This window comes from Rhipicephalus sanguineus, unplaced genomic scaffold (assembly GCF_013339695.2).
Source record: "Rhipicephalus sanguineus isolate Rsan-2018 unplaced genomic scaffold, BIME_Rsan_1.4 Seq458, whole genome shotgun sequence".
Lineage (NCBI taxonomy): Eukaryota > Metazoa > Arthropoda > Arachnida > Ixodida > Ixodidae > Rhipicephalus > Rhipicephalus sanguineus.
Genome location: NW_023615295.1, coordinates 80,533 through 98,995, shown reverse-complemented (window position 1 = coordinate 98,995; position 18,463 = coordinate 80,533). Strand labels below are relative to the sequence as shown.

General features: G+C 46.8%; 1 protein-coding gene across 1 annotated transcript; it reads left to right on the top strand.

Annotated features, from left to right (window-relative positions):
- Positions 1-8,608: 8,608 nt before the first annotated feature.
- Positions 8,609-17,346, top strand: LOC119377402 (isatin hydrolase-like). Its single transcript, XM_049411589.1, has 3 exons — positions 8,609-8,821; positions 9,410-9,673; positions 16,880-17,346. Exons 2-3 carry the CDS (start codon positions 9,521-9,523, stop codon positions 17,213-17,215), a joined length of 489 nt encoding a protein of 162 aa, XP_049267546.1. The 5' UTR covers positions 8,609-8,821; positions 9,410-9,520; the 3' UTR covers positions 17,216-17,346.
- The last annotated feature ends 1,117 nt before the right edge of the window (positions 17,347-18,463 follow it).

The following is an 18,463-nucleotide window of genomic DNA, read 5'->3' as shown; positions in this document are numbered from 1 at the left end:
CACTTGTCAAACTCTGGAATACAGCCACAACTATTGCAATGAATTGCAAGCTGTCCCCCCGTTTTGTTTTTTACATTTTTGGCGTGCTCACGAAGCCTGTCGTTCATACATCGGCCCGTTTCTCCTACGTAAGAACGGCTGCACGGTAAAGGAATTTCATAGACGAGGCCTTCATTGCATTTCACATATTTAGTCTTATGGTTCTTAGTGCAGGTTTTCTTATCTTTACGATTTGGGTTTGTCATCTTGCACACCTTGGCAAGTTTCTGTGGAGCGGAAAATACCAATTTAACATCTGCTCTTTGGGCGTTCTTTTTAATGTTGTGGGAAACCTGGTGGACATACGGAATAACCGCGAACTTCATCTTTTCTTGTCCATCCTCTCGGGAAGTGGGTAGGTCGCATGTGCTAGACGCCCTGAGATTCCGCAGGAGCTTTTCCGCTACCGACACGATTAAGAGCTTCGGATACCCTGCTTCTAAGAGCCGTGTCACATGCTGGTTCAAGCATTGGTCCATTTTGTGGGCGCAAGACTTTTCCAAAGCATTTTTCATGCAGAGGTTCGCGACAGCTCACTTGACTAATTTCGAGTGGGCCGACGTGAAGGGTAGAACAGGTTTATTGGCCCGGGGCTCATAGCCCCAGCATACGTAGTTTCCTTCAAAGAAGAGCCTGATATCTAGGAAACGAATGGTATTTTGGCTAGGATGTTCATGGGTGATTAGTAAGGGCTTCAAGCAACTCCTAGCAACAGAAAGAATGTTTTCTGCTTCCTGAATAAAAACTGCCGGGTCACATTCTAAAAGAAACAAAAAAATCCTCAACAAATCTAAAAGCTTTTGCCACCTTCGTGGATGTCAGATCAGTAGCGAGTGCCTTGTCAAGTCGGGCTAAAAACAGATCGCTCAGGACGGGTGCTATGCACGAACCTATGCAGATGCCTTTTTCTGCAAAAGCATTTGTCCTCCCATTCGATGCAGGAAGATCTGAGATAAAACTGGAGCAGCTCAAGAAAGTGGCCGCTCGAAACACCGGAAGCATTTTGAAAGGCTACTTCGCCGACATCGTCAATAGCGCTTTGAACGCAGCCTAGTAATCCTCATGCGGTAAACTGTAAAACAGGTCAGTGATGTCAATTGAAAAACCTTGAAGGTTTCTTGTAGGGTGACCTTTAATGAACTGTAGGACATTATTGGAATTCTTTATGATCAAAGGGTCATCAGTCGGTAAACGTTTGAGCTGCTTGAAGGAACAGGGCTATTTCCTTGGCATGACATATGGCAAAAGGCTTGTAGCGCGAGAGCTAGAGATGCGAGAGCTACAAGGAGTGCTGGTGACGTCTCCTGCGCGTGTGTCGGTAGCGCAGCGTGCAGAGCGCCCGGCATCTATACTCGCTGCCAAGAGTCCTTAAGTGCTGAAATAAATAGTTTAAACAATTATTTATTTATTAATAAATAATAAATATCATAATTATTTACTGATTATCCTGAATTGAAATAGTAATTATTACAACGACAGCGAAACAAAAGTACACATCCATGAGCATTCGGGCACTTCAGCAGCTCGATTCTTTGAACACCTAAAAATGTCGGCATCAAACGTAGAGCTACAGCTCAGCATAATATACTGATATGAGACACGTCAGTTTATAGGGATTTCAGCAAAGTATTCCTATGGAAAAATTATATAGGAGTTAGAATCTCTATGTCCAGGACGGGCTAAATAGAGCGCATCATTTGTGGATTCGCGATCTCAGGGCTCATAATTTTTTGACTAGGGTTATGCGATGACTTCACGGCTGTAAATGTTTGCGCAGTAACCGATGATTCTGCACACCAGCAGCCGAAACATAAACGCTGTGCTTCAATGTGTCCCTTGTAAAAGACAGGGCGTGCATACACGGACACAAGAAAGAAGTCAAGACACTACAAACGCCCACTTCGGCGGTGGCGGCTGCATTTTCTATGGAGGCGAAAATGTTTGAGGCACGTGTACTTAGATTAAGGTGCACGTTAAAGAACCCCAGGTGGTCGAAATTTCGAGAGCTCTGCACTGGCATCCCTCATAACCATATTGTCACTTTTGCTTACAACAGCTCGCGCCACGACACTGCTGGATATTCTACCTTTTACCTTTTGTATGGAAGAGAACCGACCTTGCCGTTCGACACGCTCGTACCCACCCCTGCACACCCGTCCATCGAATATGCTCGCGACGCTATTAGCACAGCCGGAAAGGCCCGTCATATCACCCATCGACGCCTTTCGGACTCGCAACTCCGCCAGAAACATGCATACGGCAGTTGCCACCGGAACGTTCGCTTCAATCCGGGTGACCACGTTCTCCTGTGGTCTCCGTCTCGGCATGTTGGCCTGGCCGAAAAACGTCTGCCCAAGTACTGGGGCCCCTACCGTGTGCTACGTCAGGTGACTGAGGTTACCTATGACATCGCCCCTCTGGACCTTTCGGCACCCTCTACGTCTTCAAACGTCGTCCACGTTGCTCGCCTGAAGCCGTACCTTTCGCCCACCACCTGCTAACAAACGCCGAGTCGGCGCTTTTGCCGTCGGAGGTCGATGTAGCGGGGTTGCAGCTATGACTATGGTGAGGTGTGCGAAGAAGAGGCAGACGACGTGTCGGTGTTCTGAAAATAACAACCGCCATATTGACTGCTCGACTATTCTATACTGTAAATAAGTAATAAATATATTCGCAACAATATCGTGGTTCTGGAAGGGTAAACCCCATATATTATTATTACAAACGCCGTCTAACAAGTGAAGAGGCGCACAGCGGCGGATAAGAAAGAAGGCACAAAAACGTATCTGCGCATGCCGAGGTAATAGGCGAACCTATCAATCCGGCACGCGTGGGGGTCTACGTGAAAGATAACTCTTAAGGCATTTGATTTCTTCTTTATGCAAATTAATTGATGGTTAACTCATGCATGTGCTACTACTATTATCGATATGTCATTCTTCCATCATTACACGCGTTTCGTCGTTCCTGTGCCGATACAAAACTGCGTATTCATCGAATTTTAGCGTGCATTTACACTCTCGAAAATGTAAAGATAGATTAGAAGGTGAGCCTTTGTTAAGCGGTCTCTTATATTCCAATGATCTTAGTTGTTAGTTGGCATTTGTGGTGTCTTGACCTCTTGCTTGTGTCCGCGTTTGCACGCGCTGTTTAGAATGAATACTTACCAATTAGCTCAGCTATGGTGGCTAGAAAGGGAGGTGGGAGCATCGCAGCCTGCTAGGGACGACGGGGGTGTAGCAGTTGTTCATGCCAACAAGAGGTGGCGCACGCGTAGCTTCTTAGATCGCTCTCTCCTGTCAAAAGCGCAGCACGTGTACCGTGAACGCCTCTGTTGCTACGTTTGCACTGTCGTTGGTGAAATTTTAAAGCATTCCCATGACGTGAATAACGATGAACAAGCCTGTGAAGCGCCGCACGCACTATTTTGCGCCCGGATGCTCGACCGGGTACGTTTCAGCCAGAAAGGCAAGCGTCAAAAAATCTGGTTTTGCCGTTCCCAGCAGCGAGCACCGTCTGAAAGAATGGCAGCGGGCCGTTCCACGTGCGGACAAGATTCTCGATCAAACTTCAGTGCTGTGTGAGTCGCATTTCAAGGAACGGTTTATTTAAGAGACTGCACCCACATCGTGAATGGAGAAGTTGTGAAGATTCCTCGCGGTTGGCCATGCCTCACCGAGGACGCAATACCGAAGATATTCCCGAACACGCCGTCTTACCTCTCGAAGAAACTTCCTCAGAAGCGCCACTCCCGAACATCCCGCGGAGAAGTGCTCGGCAAGAAACGAAAAACAAACAATGAGAATTAACCTCCGATAGAACACGACAGTGCCTTGGATGCAACAGCGGACGGTGCACCTGTATTGGCGCGTGTACAGTGGAAAGGTTGGATTACCTACAAGGCGAGATGCTTCCTAACAAGTACTGGTGTAGATGCCTACTTGTGGATGCCCCGAAGGCTGTCGCGTTTACTGTTTGTTCGCAAGCCGGTAACAGTTTGTCCTTGCAGAAAGTGGTGTTGTGTTCCGCAGAGGATACTCGCTACCACTGTTCTGCGTTTGTACAAGGAGTCACTGTGAAGAAAGTGGAGGTGTTTGATGCGGAGTCTATAAGAGCCTGCCCCATTCGGTCAATGAGATTATTGTGTGCTCGGGCTGTGAGCAAAGTGCTATTCCATTCGAGCAACGTCAGAGCGCCACTCTATCAAAGCACAGAATGCATGGAAATAAGTTCCACAGCAAAATATGCTCAGGTGTCTCTCAAGATCAAAGGCCCTGTATCCACGGCAGATATCTAAAGAAGCTTCTTTTGAATCAAGCGTCCTATAAGAAGAGAAAAGCGAGAGTGGCTACTGGTCGGCGTACTTCCAAGCAACTGACGATTAAACTGGGAAGACAGTGAGGCGGCAAAAGGCCATGGTTAGTCGCCTAGAGACAATTTTTGCAAAGATGAAGAAAGCTAATTCTACCCTGTCTGAGTCGAACCTCCAGAAAAGTCTGTCTGAGCTTCCTGAAAAGCAACGGCAGCAGGTACAGACATGGTTTGAAGCAGCCAAAAGGAAAGGAACAGAGGGGATGAAGTACAGCGATGAGTGGCTTCTGGACTGAGGATAAAACTGAGGAATGAGGATAAAAAGGCCCAAAGTTATACGAACACATTCGAAAGCACAAAATAATGGTTCTGCCAAGCAAAAGCTGCTTGAACAAATTCGTGAAGAACTATGAGAGCAACTTTGGGTTCAACGAAAACGTCTTCGCTGCCATCGCAGAAAAAACCAAATGTATGGACGAGTTTCAGAGGCACGGGGGATTTTGATTGACGAGATGAAGCTTCCAGAAACCTCAAGGTGACAAGCAGTGGGTTTATTGAAGGCTTCGTCGATCTGGGTAAATACACTCCCCTTCACCAAAGCACAGAAACATGTGATCATGGTCTAGTAGTATTATACCAGCCCTTTTCAGGAACCTTTAGCCAGATATTGGGAGTATTCAGCTCTCATGGAAATGTAAAGGCAGACATGCTCGCGAAGATCATAATTGATGCGACACTAGCCGCTGAGAAGTCTGGCCTTTATGTGCATTTTGTGACCACAGATGGAGCATCCTGGAATATGAGTATGTGGCGACAGTTCGGCATCAAAGCAACTTCAAAGTCAGTTGTCTGCAATGTAAAGCACCCTGCAGATGACACCAGGAGTCTGTACATCTTATCAGACTTCCCGCACCTCTTGAAGTGCGCCCGCAACAGTGTTGTGTCAACGGGTCTTCAAGTGCCTGAAGGAAGGGTCAGAATAAATGTGAAAGAGGCGTGGAAGTGCGACAACACGGATATTGTGCGGCTCAAAACAATGCCTCCTGTAACAAGAATTCTCATCGAACCAAATGGGTTTGAAAAAATGAAGGTAAACTTTGCTTTAACATTTTTCAGTGATGAAATAGTCAGAGTCCTGTATGCATATAGAGAAGAGGTCGAGAGAAAATATGGCAGCGGCTCTAGCGAGGCAACCGTACCCTTTATATGAAGGATGAAGTCATGGCTGATTGCAGCCATGACTTTCCGCTGTAGCCGTGATGCTATGCTCCCAAGTTCACCAGTCTTGGCTGAAGTGGAGGATTTTATTGCTTATTTAGATGCCTGGGAAGAGAAGTCGGAAAAGTTAGGTTTTCTCAGCCAGGCCACCACAGAGGGGCTTCGCGTTACTCTAGCAAGCACCATGCCCATCTTCGAATATGTTACCGGAAAACTGGGCTATCAGTACTTCTTAACTTCCAGGCTAAGTCAGGATCCTCAGGAAATGTGTTTGGTATACTGAGGCAAATGTCCGGAAGCAATGATCATCCGACGCCAACACAGTTTCTGCTTTCTGCCAACTGCCTCTCGTTCTGTAGTTTGGCAAAGGCGCCTGCAAATGGGAATGTTTCGCTGGCTATGCTCCAGAGTCTCATACGTGGTTGCAACAAAGACCGAAGAGAGGTCGAGAAGAAGCTTGACGAGCTTATGGACATTGGGTGTCTCAACGAAGTACATGAAGTATTCACGTCATCCGGCATCCAGATGGATCACGGCGCAATGGTTTCTGCGAAGAGTGACTCCAGGGTAATTTATTACGTTACAGATATGTCACCCGGAGGATGCTCAGCAGAACCAAATGTGATGAATCTGGAAGAGCGCTCATTCACCCTCGCGATTGCGAAATGCCTGCGGATGCCTGCCTGATCCAAGAAGTAGATAGAGGAGGGCTACTTTATCCGTCTGATGAATTGCAGTCTTTTATTGCGAAGATGGAAGACTCGCTCACACACTGCTTCAGCTTCAACAAACTGAGAGCAAATAGTGTAATGAACTTGATTTCTGCGCTAAAAAAAATCGACTGACCCATGTTGGCTGCAAACAACATTCGACAGATTTAACTAACAGCCTTATCAAGTTTTATGCAATGACAAGATTGCATTTCATAGTAAAAGCAGAAAACAAGGCACGAGAGGGCAAGCGGCGTCAGCGAATGCGCTATTTAAAGCTTCGTCGCATTACATAAGTTGATTACATGATTGCAGTTTTGATTTCCTTTGATTGTTCTAAAACTGCCTGTTGCACGATATCTGTGATGCACAAAAATAAACATGTAGTTTTTTTAAGCCTTTGCACGCTGTCTTTTTATATGCATCGCTCGAGATGTAAAAATGCTCCAAACACGAAACTTCATCTCATAGACGCAAAGTAAATAGCCGCAGAGTTAAGAAAACAATAAACTGTCCTTAAAAGCTGCATAGTATTTAAACGGTTCACGGAAGTTATTGTCCTTTCGTAATTGCGAGCCTATAATCACTCCTGCGCCTATGTTTGAGACGGCACATAAAATTAACCCGCAGTGTGATCCCGAAGTAAACCGCCTCTTAGATGCTGCCTCCTACGTTTGCATGACACTAGAAATAGCTCATCGTTTCGGCTTCGCTAAATTATATGCAAACTTTCCCGCATTTATTAAAATGCGCAGCCGGATTCCACAAACCCAGTTGTTTGAAAGCTTTGTAGTTTCCTCCCATCTCGGATCGCGGAGCGCTTGGAAGCTTGGCAGCAAGGCGTCCGCCGCGGCTAGCCGATCTAAGGTGCGACAACAGCGCCGCCGCTGCTGGCATGATCTGCAGGTGCACTCCGCGGCCGCCGATGCTCCCACCTCCCCTTCTAGCTACCATAGCTCAGCCCTCTGTTGCTTAAAGTTTCGGCGTGTCACTTTATTAAAAACGGGTATATTTTGACTATTCCTCGTAATGGTCGCCATTCCCGTTTGTTTCTTCACGACTCGAATTGTGCCAGCGCAGTGTGTGAAGTTACTGTTGAAGGTAAAAAAAAAGCAAATCGCATTGTTCTTCTCCAAAGGTTAACCAAGGAAAGAGGGAAAATTACATTTTGACCCGTGCACTGTTATTATAAGGTGTTTTATATGTAGAACAACTGCACTGATGACCAGTCGGTTATTTCCTTCTTAGCACACAGCATATACTAAGCATTAACGCCAATATTCACGGCTTTCTCGTAGCAGTCCATCTTGCCTCTCAAGCCCACCAAGCAGCCTATTAGTGCTAATATGCAAGCACTGCGACAGAGCTTGTCCTCAAACTTGTATCCTAAAGCTAGGAGCTGAACCAGAGCGACATTCGCTAAATGATAAAATCTGGCGTGACGGAGATGGCACGAACTCGCACAACAGCGAGCGTAGTGCCTTCGCATGTCGGCACCCCTATCTGGCATGAATGTTGATATAGAACATCTTCGTCTTCTTTTTGCTCTTCTTGCTTTGTAAAGTGACCGTCTCTGTCGAGACCCTATCTTATAAGCTGCGCACGGCTCCTCGTGGCCAAAATATACACTCGACGCTGGCGACATTTCAGCACTTGTGTAGTCCATCGCGAGCGACGACACCGGCTGCTTCAGTGCAACATAGAGCATTTGTAAGCATATTATCGCAACGTTTCTGTGGTATCAAGGTCAGTCAGCATAAGTGATTATTCTTGTTGAATAGGTTGTACTGGTAAATAGGTATACTAATGAACTGGTAAATCGGTTTACCAGTGCATTAACTACTAGCAAAAAACGTAAAGATAAAACGTATTGAGTTCGGGAAAGGAATAATAGAGAATAGGATGCCGCAACCTTTTCCTGGATACAGGCCTTGAGAAGAACATCTAAATGTCTTCCAATCTATCCCATTTGCGGTCGACATGTGTAGTGTGTACTTCGCCCTTTCAAAATTCTCCATGTTCATCGAAAGTTATGTCTCTGAGGCGAAGTCTATTAAAAAGAAGTCTGAGGGTCACATCAATTTTTTTCCTATTGTATTGCAAGGTAAAATAAGACACAAAGCAACGGGAAAGTGTAAACAGAGAAAACAGCGGCTCATAATGAGCATTGAAAAAACATTTCCTTTCATGAACTTAAGTCCACCTGCGACTGTAGTTCTCTGAGCTCTTCTCTTTTCACCACTGTGCGTGGTAGTCTTGCCCTATACTACGTACCATATACCCAGATATCACCGTTGTATCTTTCCAGCTCTTCTCACGAACGTGACGATGGCGTCAAGGTGCTCGACTATCATCTTGCTTTGGTTTGCTCTAGCTGCGAGCCGTGTCACGGCGCGAAACCCATCAAGCTGCGGTGGTCTCTCCGTACCAATCGAGAAGCTCGTCGACCTGTCGCACAGCTTCAACAACCGGACAATATTCTGGTCGGACGATGCCGAATTTCGCCTGAACATCTCGCGTCGTGGGAGCACTCCTGAAGACTGGTACGTGCAGTGGCACCATTGGAGACGAATTTTTGGAACTACATACGAATACTTGAAAACATTGCGCATTTTGTCTATAGAAGTTTTAGGAAATGTATTTGTCTGAAATTAGCAAACAGTGCAAGGTATATACACACTAACGACTTACGCGTATTCGTTGGCCTAATATCAGAGGAACATCGAGGGTTGCGTGTAGGTCGATGACTAGATTACGAGTGAGATGAGGACCCGAAACATGGGCAATCAGTACGACGTTCCTCACTATGTTGTTCCGACGGCAACTATAATGCATTTGCTACAAATGTGTACTCCTCGAGCTTTTTATACATGACACGATGGCAACATTTGAAATCGATCTGTCTAACGCAGGAGTTAAGATATTTAGTTCATGATTTAATTACAGACAATTTCTTTTCATTGCAACTTACCGAACTAGATTTATTTGCTTTAAGTTGAACGTTAGCTGTTTGTTACCTATAGCAGTGGAAACTCGCGGAATATCTTTCAAGTTTCATGTCTCTTTCTAAGTTTTTTTACATGCACTTTGTGGCAAATCAGGGGGGAAAGTATTGATTGTTCTTCTTTCAGGTACCAGTCCGACGTAGTTGAGCTGGCAACTCATGGCGGCACGCATTTGGATGCGCCAATTCACTTCGCCCCGAGAGGTGGACTGTGAGCCAGATACCGCTGGAACGGCTCATGTTTCTGCCCATCGCACTCGTGGACGTTGAGGCACAGGCGAGCGAGAACCCCGCGTACGAGTTGTCCGTTGAGTACATCGAGCGCTGGGAGGCAGAACATGGCCACGTCCCTCACGGCGCCCTTTTTGTGGAGAGGACTGGACGTTACAAGGTGAAGTGACAAAAGAAGAGTATTGTGGGTTTTTCAAAATCAATAGACAGTTTCAGCTGAGCGTCCGCAACAGCCCTGCGGCGCAGCCTGCCATTGGGAATGGCTGGGAGGCTGCGTCCTCAGAGCTGCTGCGGACGTCCAACTAAAACTGTCTAATATCATGATCTTGGGACTGCCGGCTATCACGTATTCTACCTTCGCATCTTATGACGTATATAAACCAAATGTTGGAGTAACGGATCTAGCTAAAAGCAGCTCGAGTCGTAGGCGATTTTACTGTGAGGTGGTACGTACACGTTTTCTACTTATTTATCTTGTCTCCTTTGAATGTTCTGAGGCGTTGCAGAAAGAAGGGGTTGCAAAAACAAAGAAAATTCGGTAATAATTTATTGAAAACACACTCTCTTTAGTGGTCCTAAATTTAGCTGCGTAGGAGGCTACTGCGACTGATTCGGAGAGGGATTCCACTGTGGTCTTGTCCTAAAAACGAATGATTCTCTACTACAAAGTCACTGTGACAACCCCACTAAAAACTGTGGTCAATTCAAGAACTGATTTAAAATGGGGGATGGAAAGTATTTGCTTGAAAGGGCTACTGACGTTAAAAATTTCGCAAATGTCAAAGGGAGGCACTGACGGGTTGTTGAACAATGACGTCTTGAGGCGGCCGGCGTAGGCGACTATGGCAAGCATGTGTTTCGCAGACGGTAGGCAAAGATATTGGCCGATGCGCTTGTGTACATCAGAAACTGGGCGGCTGGAAGTACTGAGGCGTCGTCTGAGGATTCGGTGGTGGACATGGTTGTGGTGTCGTCAAGATGCGAAAATCATGGGTCTAAAGCGCGGAGCGACTTCTACGTGCGTGAACAGTGGTGGAACCAGTTTGCTAGTAAGCAGAGTAAGGGCTGCTAAATAGGGAAGAGCAGGGTTGGACAGGTCCTAATGTGGGAAGGCCGTGATAGTTGGCCACATCTTCCAAGAGAAGCGATTAAGCGATTATCATTATAGCCTCGAAAGACCTGAAGAGCCGAAAGGCTTTCGACGTGAGCGATTGTACGACAAGCGAGTCATCGTTGTCTGTGTAGCTCCTAAGTACTTTAACACTAATGACAACGACAGTGACGCTGGTGGAATTCCTAGAGAGGAGAATCTCAGACGTATCGTCTTTGATGATGTTGAGAATTTGCCCCACTTTTGCTTTTTTGTCATAGTGTACGTAGAAGGTTGCGAGGATTGATGAAGTTGTCTCCAGTTGTCTACAGGCTGTTACGCTTGCTGCTGGACGCGAAGTTTGCCGTGAAGTTTCGCATCTCAGGCTGACCGAGCGAGTCAATGAAAGCTGCTTTAAAATCTGTACACGTTGTGACGCTCGAATTGTTGTTCTAGAACCAAATATGAGCCATGTCCGACAATAAAAGGTAACCTCGGCAAGCTTCGTTGCATAGTCGCATAGGAAACACATACTGACGGGTTGAGTCAACGACAGCAAGACGTCGACGCCAGCCTTAGCGGTGCTGCTGCTAAATCTTGAGCCGCGTTGAGGGTGCATGGCACCACGGGCAATATGTACAGTTAAAAAATAGCTTGCCAACGCCGTCTGTCATGTCGGTGGTGGCAGTGGCGGGGAGAGTGCGGCTCCGGTGTTCAGGGTGAGACGGACCCCGCACCTCCATGAAACGTAGCGATGCCTATTAACGAGAACTGTAGAAACAACGTCGAGCAGACCTCGAGTAACGTAAGTTCTCGGCATTACACCAGGCTTAAGTATTCGGCTTCCTCCTATCGGAGTCAAGGCGGCAACAACTCTATGCGTGCTCATTTGGTCATTGCAACGAAAAGACTTAGACGTGATGAGAGATCGCGCAAGTTGAAAGCACTGCTTTCATAGATGTAATCTCCTATTGAGAGAAACAGCTTTTCAGAATGGTGCGCACACTTTCCAATGCGAAAATGAGTGAAGGATGTGACGGTACTAAATGCCTGAAGCATGCTACAATGCACCCGTGAGTTGACCTTAGGGAGGCCAAGGCACGGTTACAGTTACGGCTTAATCGTACAGGCATACTGTTTGTATCATCTTAAACATTTTCATAATGTAATTATTTATATTATTTCCTATTATTCGATTACTATAATTACATTATTAGTATTGCGTTTTACTTCAACAGGGGCCTATCCCTGTCCACATAAAGCGTATGGATCTTCTGGAAGAATCCAATATATAATTGGTGTGCAGAATTGTGTGTGACCTGTGGGCTGTTGCTTCCGTATATCCACAACGCCTAATTCCTTTCTCCGCTGTGGCCTTTGTCCCCGGACGCAGCCACTGAGTCTCAACAAAATCGTTAGCGTTTTCTTATTTTTTCTTATGTTGATTATATTAAAAATATACAGCAGGTATTTCACTGTTGACCGTAATCTCAAGAACCCTCATGTTCGTATAGCAACCACAAGTGGGGCAGCCCCGCACTAGGGGCCGAAGACTGAGGAAACTGCCGAGATGATGGCCTTCCTCCTCCTCCGTTCCCACCTCATCACCCTCACATCACTCCTCCTCACCCTCACTTCCTTTTTAACACGAAAGTGTTTTATGCCGGGGTCCGCCAAGTACATCCGTCACGGATATGACGTTGATAAAATGGACGCCAACGGTGTGAGAAAGAAAAAAACCAAGAAAAAGATACCCCGCTGGGAATCGAACCCACGACGCTGCGGCCGCGATGGCAAGCGCCCGGCGCCCTACCTACTAAGCTAAGTCGTGAGATGCTAGACACGGCGCGAACGTGCTTTATATCTTTCACACATTCTCTTTCGCGGCGGGCGGAGCGGGGTGGTGCTGCCGTCTGTGAGAGGTGAAAAGAAGTAATGCTTCCCGATCGACACTTATTAACGCTTACTCCGAGATTGCACGCTATATCGGAGGTCATGGTTAAAGCGTCTCGATACCAGAGAGGTAGACTGGCCGCGCTGGCGTCACCGAGGCATCCTTGACGAAGTTACGTTCTTTGCCTTTGCCTTTGTGTTAGCGTGCGTCGGCTCATCGGAGTAGTGCAGCTTCCACGTGCACCAACGGGATTTCTCCGCGGCCGACTACTTCAATTGCGAGAGCACCGACTAACAAAACTGCTGCAATATGCGTTGCAGAAGGGACGCGATTTCTACGGGCGAATGTCGTGCCTTGGTGGAGCGGGAGCAGCGCCTGCGAGACAGAGGCAGCGGGACGCAAGCGTTTGCGGCTCAGGCTACGAACCTCTACCTCCCGTGTTGCTGAAGCGCAGTCTGTGTTACGTATGCATGAGCGCAGGCGTCGGCTACCCATTACTAGAAAGCGCACACCATGCCGTTTCTCTCCTTAATTGACGACGCTTTGAAGAAGTGCATACCGACTACCACTGCTGATCATGTGCTTGTTGATATCATCCTTACACGAGATTCACGATTCGCTGTGTCCACGTATGTTCACACCGTCAGCTACCAGAACGGTTTAATCATGATCATGGGCGTTAGTCGTCGCGATAGAGACATGATGACAACATGGGTGCAACCACGTCAAACGGTGCTATAGCTGCCAAACACGAATAGACATTGTAAAAGCTCTCATATAACACTACACAATGAGCACTACTTCTGTGAAGACACGTTTCACTTTCGTGTTATACCGATTCCTACGACGGAGGGATCAGCCATGTTTTCCAGCAACTTGTACTGTAGTTACACGTATATGCTATGTTTGACCCTCCCCCTCCTCCTTCCCATCCTCCTCAACCTCACTTCTCTTTCCCACCTCCGTGGCATTCTATACTTCACGTGGGTATGCAATAATTTCTTTCTCTTCTGTTTCTACCTGTATCTTCTTTTCTTTAGCTCTCTCTTTCTTGCTCTTTCTTTCGTTCTGTCTTTGTTTCTCTATATCTTTTTATCGTTCTCTCGCCCACAGCAACGCAATCGTATGCTTCCCGTAAATGAAGTAAAGTGCGTTGGGAGGCAAGTTGGTATGACATTAGAACGGTAAGGAACGGAGGGTGTCTGTCCACAGCATCGCGGAAAAAGCGCAAGTAGAGGAGAGGGAACGATGAATTTTGGATGGTGTCGACGCAGCGGACTGTAACTAAAAGAAAAAGGTGGTACCCGCAGGTTACTTATGATTGCAGAATATATCAGAGACTCAGGTCTGGCAATTTTGCTGGCTGATAAAGATGGAGGCTTTCTATTAAAGCCCCAGAAATTGTATGATAACAAGGCCACAGCTGCTGTTACGAAGAACTTTAGGACTGCAGACAAAAAAGCGACGAAGGCGAAAAGCAAGGCTCTTGTGGTGCTGGAAAACCTGAAGCTTGATAGACTAAGGATGGACGTGTCAGGGAATAAGAACCAATTTCTTTCCGTGTTCTTCAGTGCAAAAAGCCACAAATTGGACTGCCCCTTAGGGTCATTGTTACGGAAAGGGGTACGTGGCAGGCCACCCTCAGCCGGTATATCCAAAAACAGTTGAGAAAGTTGGCACCTGAGAATCCCTACAAGATTTCCAGTTCGGACCGACTTGTGGACATGTTGAAAGACACGTAGCCAGGAGGGACTTCTGGCTTCTCGGTGGACATAAAGGAGTTGTTCTATTCGGTCCCCCACGAGGACCTGTTCGTGTCCGTTCGCAACTGCATTGAACGCTCGGGAGTGGTGGACTATCAAAATACGAGTTGAATTTCAGTGGCTTTTTGGAGTTGCTTCAAGTGTACCTAACTTCAACTACTGTGAGCTTCAAGGAAAGATTTTATGTACAAAAACGGGCAATGTATATAGGATCTAGCCTAGCACTGATTTTAACTGAAATCTATCTTCCTGATTTAGATTCTTCACTGCCGCGGGCACTTGTTGTTGAAAGCATTGTACGCGTCTTCAGATACGTAGACGATTTTTAACCTTGGTAAGTGCGAATTCAGACAATATCCTAGCGGAGGTATCAGATAATATTCTTCATGTTCTTAAATTCGTTGCCAAGAAAGCGAATTTTACTTTTGAGCTGCCAGTGAATTGAAGTTTGCAGTGTTTAGATATCAGACTATTTTTCAGAGATGATGGTCACATGTGATGGGCACACCAGCCGCGATCTAAGAAGCCCCTTTTTACCTTACGATTCTTGCCATTCAAAGCTTGTTAAAGGGAAATCGCAAAGTCATGTTTGAAGTCATCTTTAAGTAAGTCATGCCACCACACGGTCCACGATAGTTTCACCTCCCAAGTGGCCAGACTGCAAGAAGCGGGTTTTCCGAACGTTCTGCTAAAGGCCGTAGCAGAGAAACTGTTGGAAACCTTTGGTAGATGTACTGCACCTTCACGGGCGGACATAGATTAGGAACTGAAAGGCGAGGTTTCGTGGTTTTTCTCTATGTCCACAAACTTTCGCATGGTATCAAGAAGGTGGCCAGGAAATTTGGCGTAGATGTTTTTTGTACAGCGCCATGTAAATTGGCACGGGTGTGCGCCCTTACGAGTGTGCAAAGGAGTGGAAGCTGCGGCACGAATGACAAACACAAGTTTGTAGGATGCAGATCTGAAGTTGTATATGAGGTCCCGTCAAGCTGCGGCAAGGTGTATGTGGGCCAAACTGGAAGATGTTTAAATAAACGCCTTTCGGAGCATTCGTATGCTGTAGCTTCAGCCAGTGGGCAACATTTCGCGGTTTATTGCCGATCCTGCGGTAACTGCATCCCAATTTTTGAAGAAACGAAAGTTCTGGGGCGTGCCAGAGAAAAAAGAGCACGGGAAATTTTGGAAGCGTCAGTGATCTCGAGGCTTGGTCCTGATAATGCATTAGTGAACCCTCCGTTGATCTGCATAAGAAAACGTTGCCATTTTTAGCGTAAAGGGCTTTTACTGTGGTGTGTGATACTGTCGGGGGAGCTTGTGCGCACGTACGTTTTCTGAAGTGGAAGATTTATGCTTCAATAAATTCAGTTGTTAGCCTGCGCTCGTCCTATGTACTACTTCTTGTGTTCCGTCAATCGCGCAGTTCCTTACTGTTCTAATTCCCATAAATGCTTTTTCTGCTAGCGTGCCGGGCTAGCCGAATGATTACGACGCCCCTCAGACCCTTGGTATGCAGCTTTCAATCACTTTAGGCAGTGTCGTTTATCGTATTATTGCTCTTTTTTTTTCTTTTTTGTAACATCTCTTTTCTATCATCTTTCACTCCCCTTTTCCCAGAACAGGCTAGCGAGCCAGTCTGAAAACTGGCTAGCCTCTCTGTCCTTCTGTTTCTTTTTCTTTTCCTCCTCGTCCTCCACCTCACCAAGAAATTTTTACACAATAGCGTTAAGAGCTCGTTTCGCAGAAATTCCGTTGTTGGTGTCGGCGTCGTTGGTTGTGAGTGAAAAATCATCATCTTGTCCGTGACCTAAAAATCGACAAAGATGCAAATACAATAACTACAAAAATCTTCAGTTTGAGTAAGAATACAACCCAGGCTGTCTGCGTGGCCGGCAGGTGTTCTACCACAGCGCTATGTCACTTCTTGAAACTGCTACAAAAAGTTCTATATGAATCTCATGCATATATAATAATAATACCTGGGGTTTAACGTCCCAAAACCAAGATATGATTATGAGAGACGCCGTAGTGGAGGGCTCCGGAAATTTCGACCACCTGGGGTTCTTTAACGTGCACCTAAATCTAAGTACACGGGCCTCAAACACTTTCGCCTCCATCGAAACTGCAGCCGCCGCGGCCGGGATTCGATCCCGCGACCTTCGGGTCAGCAGTCGAGCGCCATAACTATGAATCTCATGCAGTCGAAGGTGAAACGGTCAATGTTACGCGCACAGTCTATCGTTTCCTTACATCACAGTTTTGCATGCACCGAGAACCGAAGCGAAGCTAGCATTTGAGAAGGCGATGCGTACGGGCCTGATTACGCTATCGCGTTCTACTCTTGAAAGCAATGCTTCCTCCAAGTTTTTGTTTTATTTATTTCTCCTGCTCCTCTCCACTTCTCGTCTGCTCTTCTTTCCTTCGGTCAACGCGTTGTTAGGCGACGCGAGACTCCATGGCCGTTCGTCATGATGATAGCTTTCTTAAGCGCTACGCAACGCAAGGAAAAGCTTGAACGGCTCCACTGTTAAACAAAGACAGTTACAATGTGTAATATTGCCAGGATGCGTTGTCAAGACACTTAATTAACCACAATTGCGCGCGCTGTATTCGCCCATGCAGCTCTGGCCTAACCGCGACGCATACTTGGGTATCGACGACCAGGGATGGAGGCGTTTCCCGACAGTTTCACCGGAGGCAGCGCGGTTCCTGGTTGAGCAGCGGCACATCTACGGCTTCGGGTTGGACTCGCCTTCCGTAGACCTGTTCAACGCTTCGGCGACCCACAGGATTCTCGCTTCCCACAACGTGTACGTGCTCGAAAACCTGGCCGACCTGTCACGTGTCCCCGCCCGGAGCCACAGCCATCGCATTGCCCGTCAAAGTCTGCATGGCCAGCGGTTCCCCTGTGCGTGTGGTGGCCATCCTTCCATGAGCCACTCAGCACGTGGGCCTTAAGTGAGGCTGCTTTGAAAATTGAAGAACCACCACAGCGAGAATTTCAGCGTGGTACTTTATAACAGCAACTAGTAGGTGCACAAATAGCAATTCTCGAGACCATACCAAATTCTCGATGCCTGAATAAAATGGAATCAATATCAATACCGATTGCCGTTCAAATATTTTTCGAATTATTGGCTGCCTTTTTCTACTGCGTAAATCCTCCTGTTTTACATCTCTTATGGCTTCCTCGTTGAAGTTTGTTGCATATTTGACAATTGATACTCCCGAAAAGTATTCGTATTAGGAAACTATGACTCTTCCTGTTTAAGAGCGCATCGCATAGTAGAGTATTCGAAACTTTAACATTCGTGCGTTACTAAAAAAGTCACAGTTCCGCCGAAAGGGTCAAGCAATGAATGATAGCGAGAAATCGATATGTCACACGAAGAACCAGGAGCAGCTCGATACTTGCAGTGTGCCGCTGAAGCACAAAGAAGGACGCCCTGAATTAACGCACAGGCATGCACAGGGCAAGCGTGAACTAACAACTGTCACAGTTGTTACGTCTATGTGCTTGAGCAACACGCTGCAAGTGTCGACAATGGAGAATAACACGCTTGCTTGCTTGCTTGTTTGCTTTACCCTTCATTCTTGGCTCTTTCCCACTACGGGGGATTGGCCAGGAGGCCGGCGCTTAATATAAATGGGGAAATTTAGAATTTAGACGCTCTTAGATATTTCTCCTTCTTTTAAACTGCGGCGCGTGGAGTCACGCTCTGCGTCTCCTACAACAGGCGGCATCTGATGCAAGGTGTGTCCGGTGTTCTTTGTCTTTTTCTTCTTCCACATCCCGCGTAGGTACAGAAAATTGCCACTTCGTCGTGGGCGTCTCAAGGGCATATTCGAAATGAAAGAAAATTAGGAGCGCTGCGTGTGCAAGTGTCTACAATGGAGAATGAGACGCTCTTAGATATTTCTTTTTCTTTTAAACTGTGGAGCTTGGAGTTACCCCTTGCGTCTCCAGCAACACGGGGCATCTGATGCAAGGTGTTCCCGGTGTTCTTTCTTCTTTAAATGCGAATGCATTTCTTAGTAGGGGCATTTCAGGCGTCTGTCGGTGTCCGCGCGCCGGCAGGTGTTATCTCTCCGCTCTCACTCCCTCTGCCATAGCAACAGCTGCGGCGCGCGCGCTTATCCTCGCCCTAGCAACCGGAGCAGGTGGTGCGGGCGGAGTAGCGGAGGAGCGCGGAGTGAGTGGAGAGG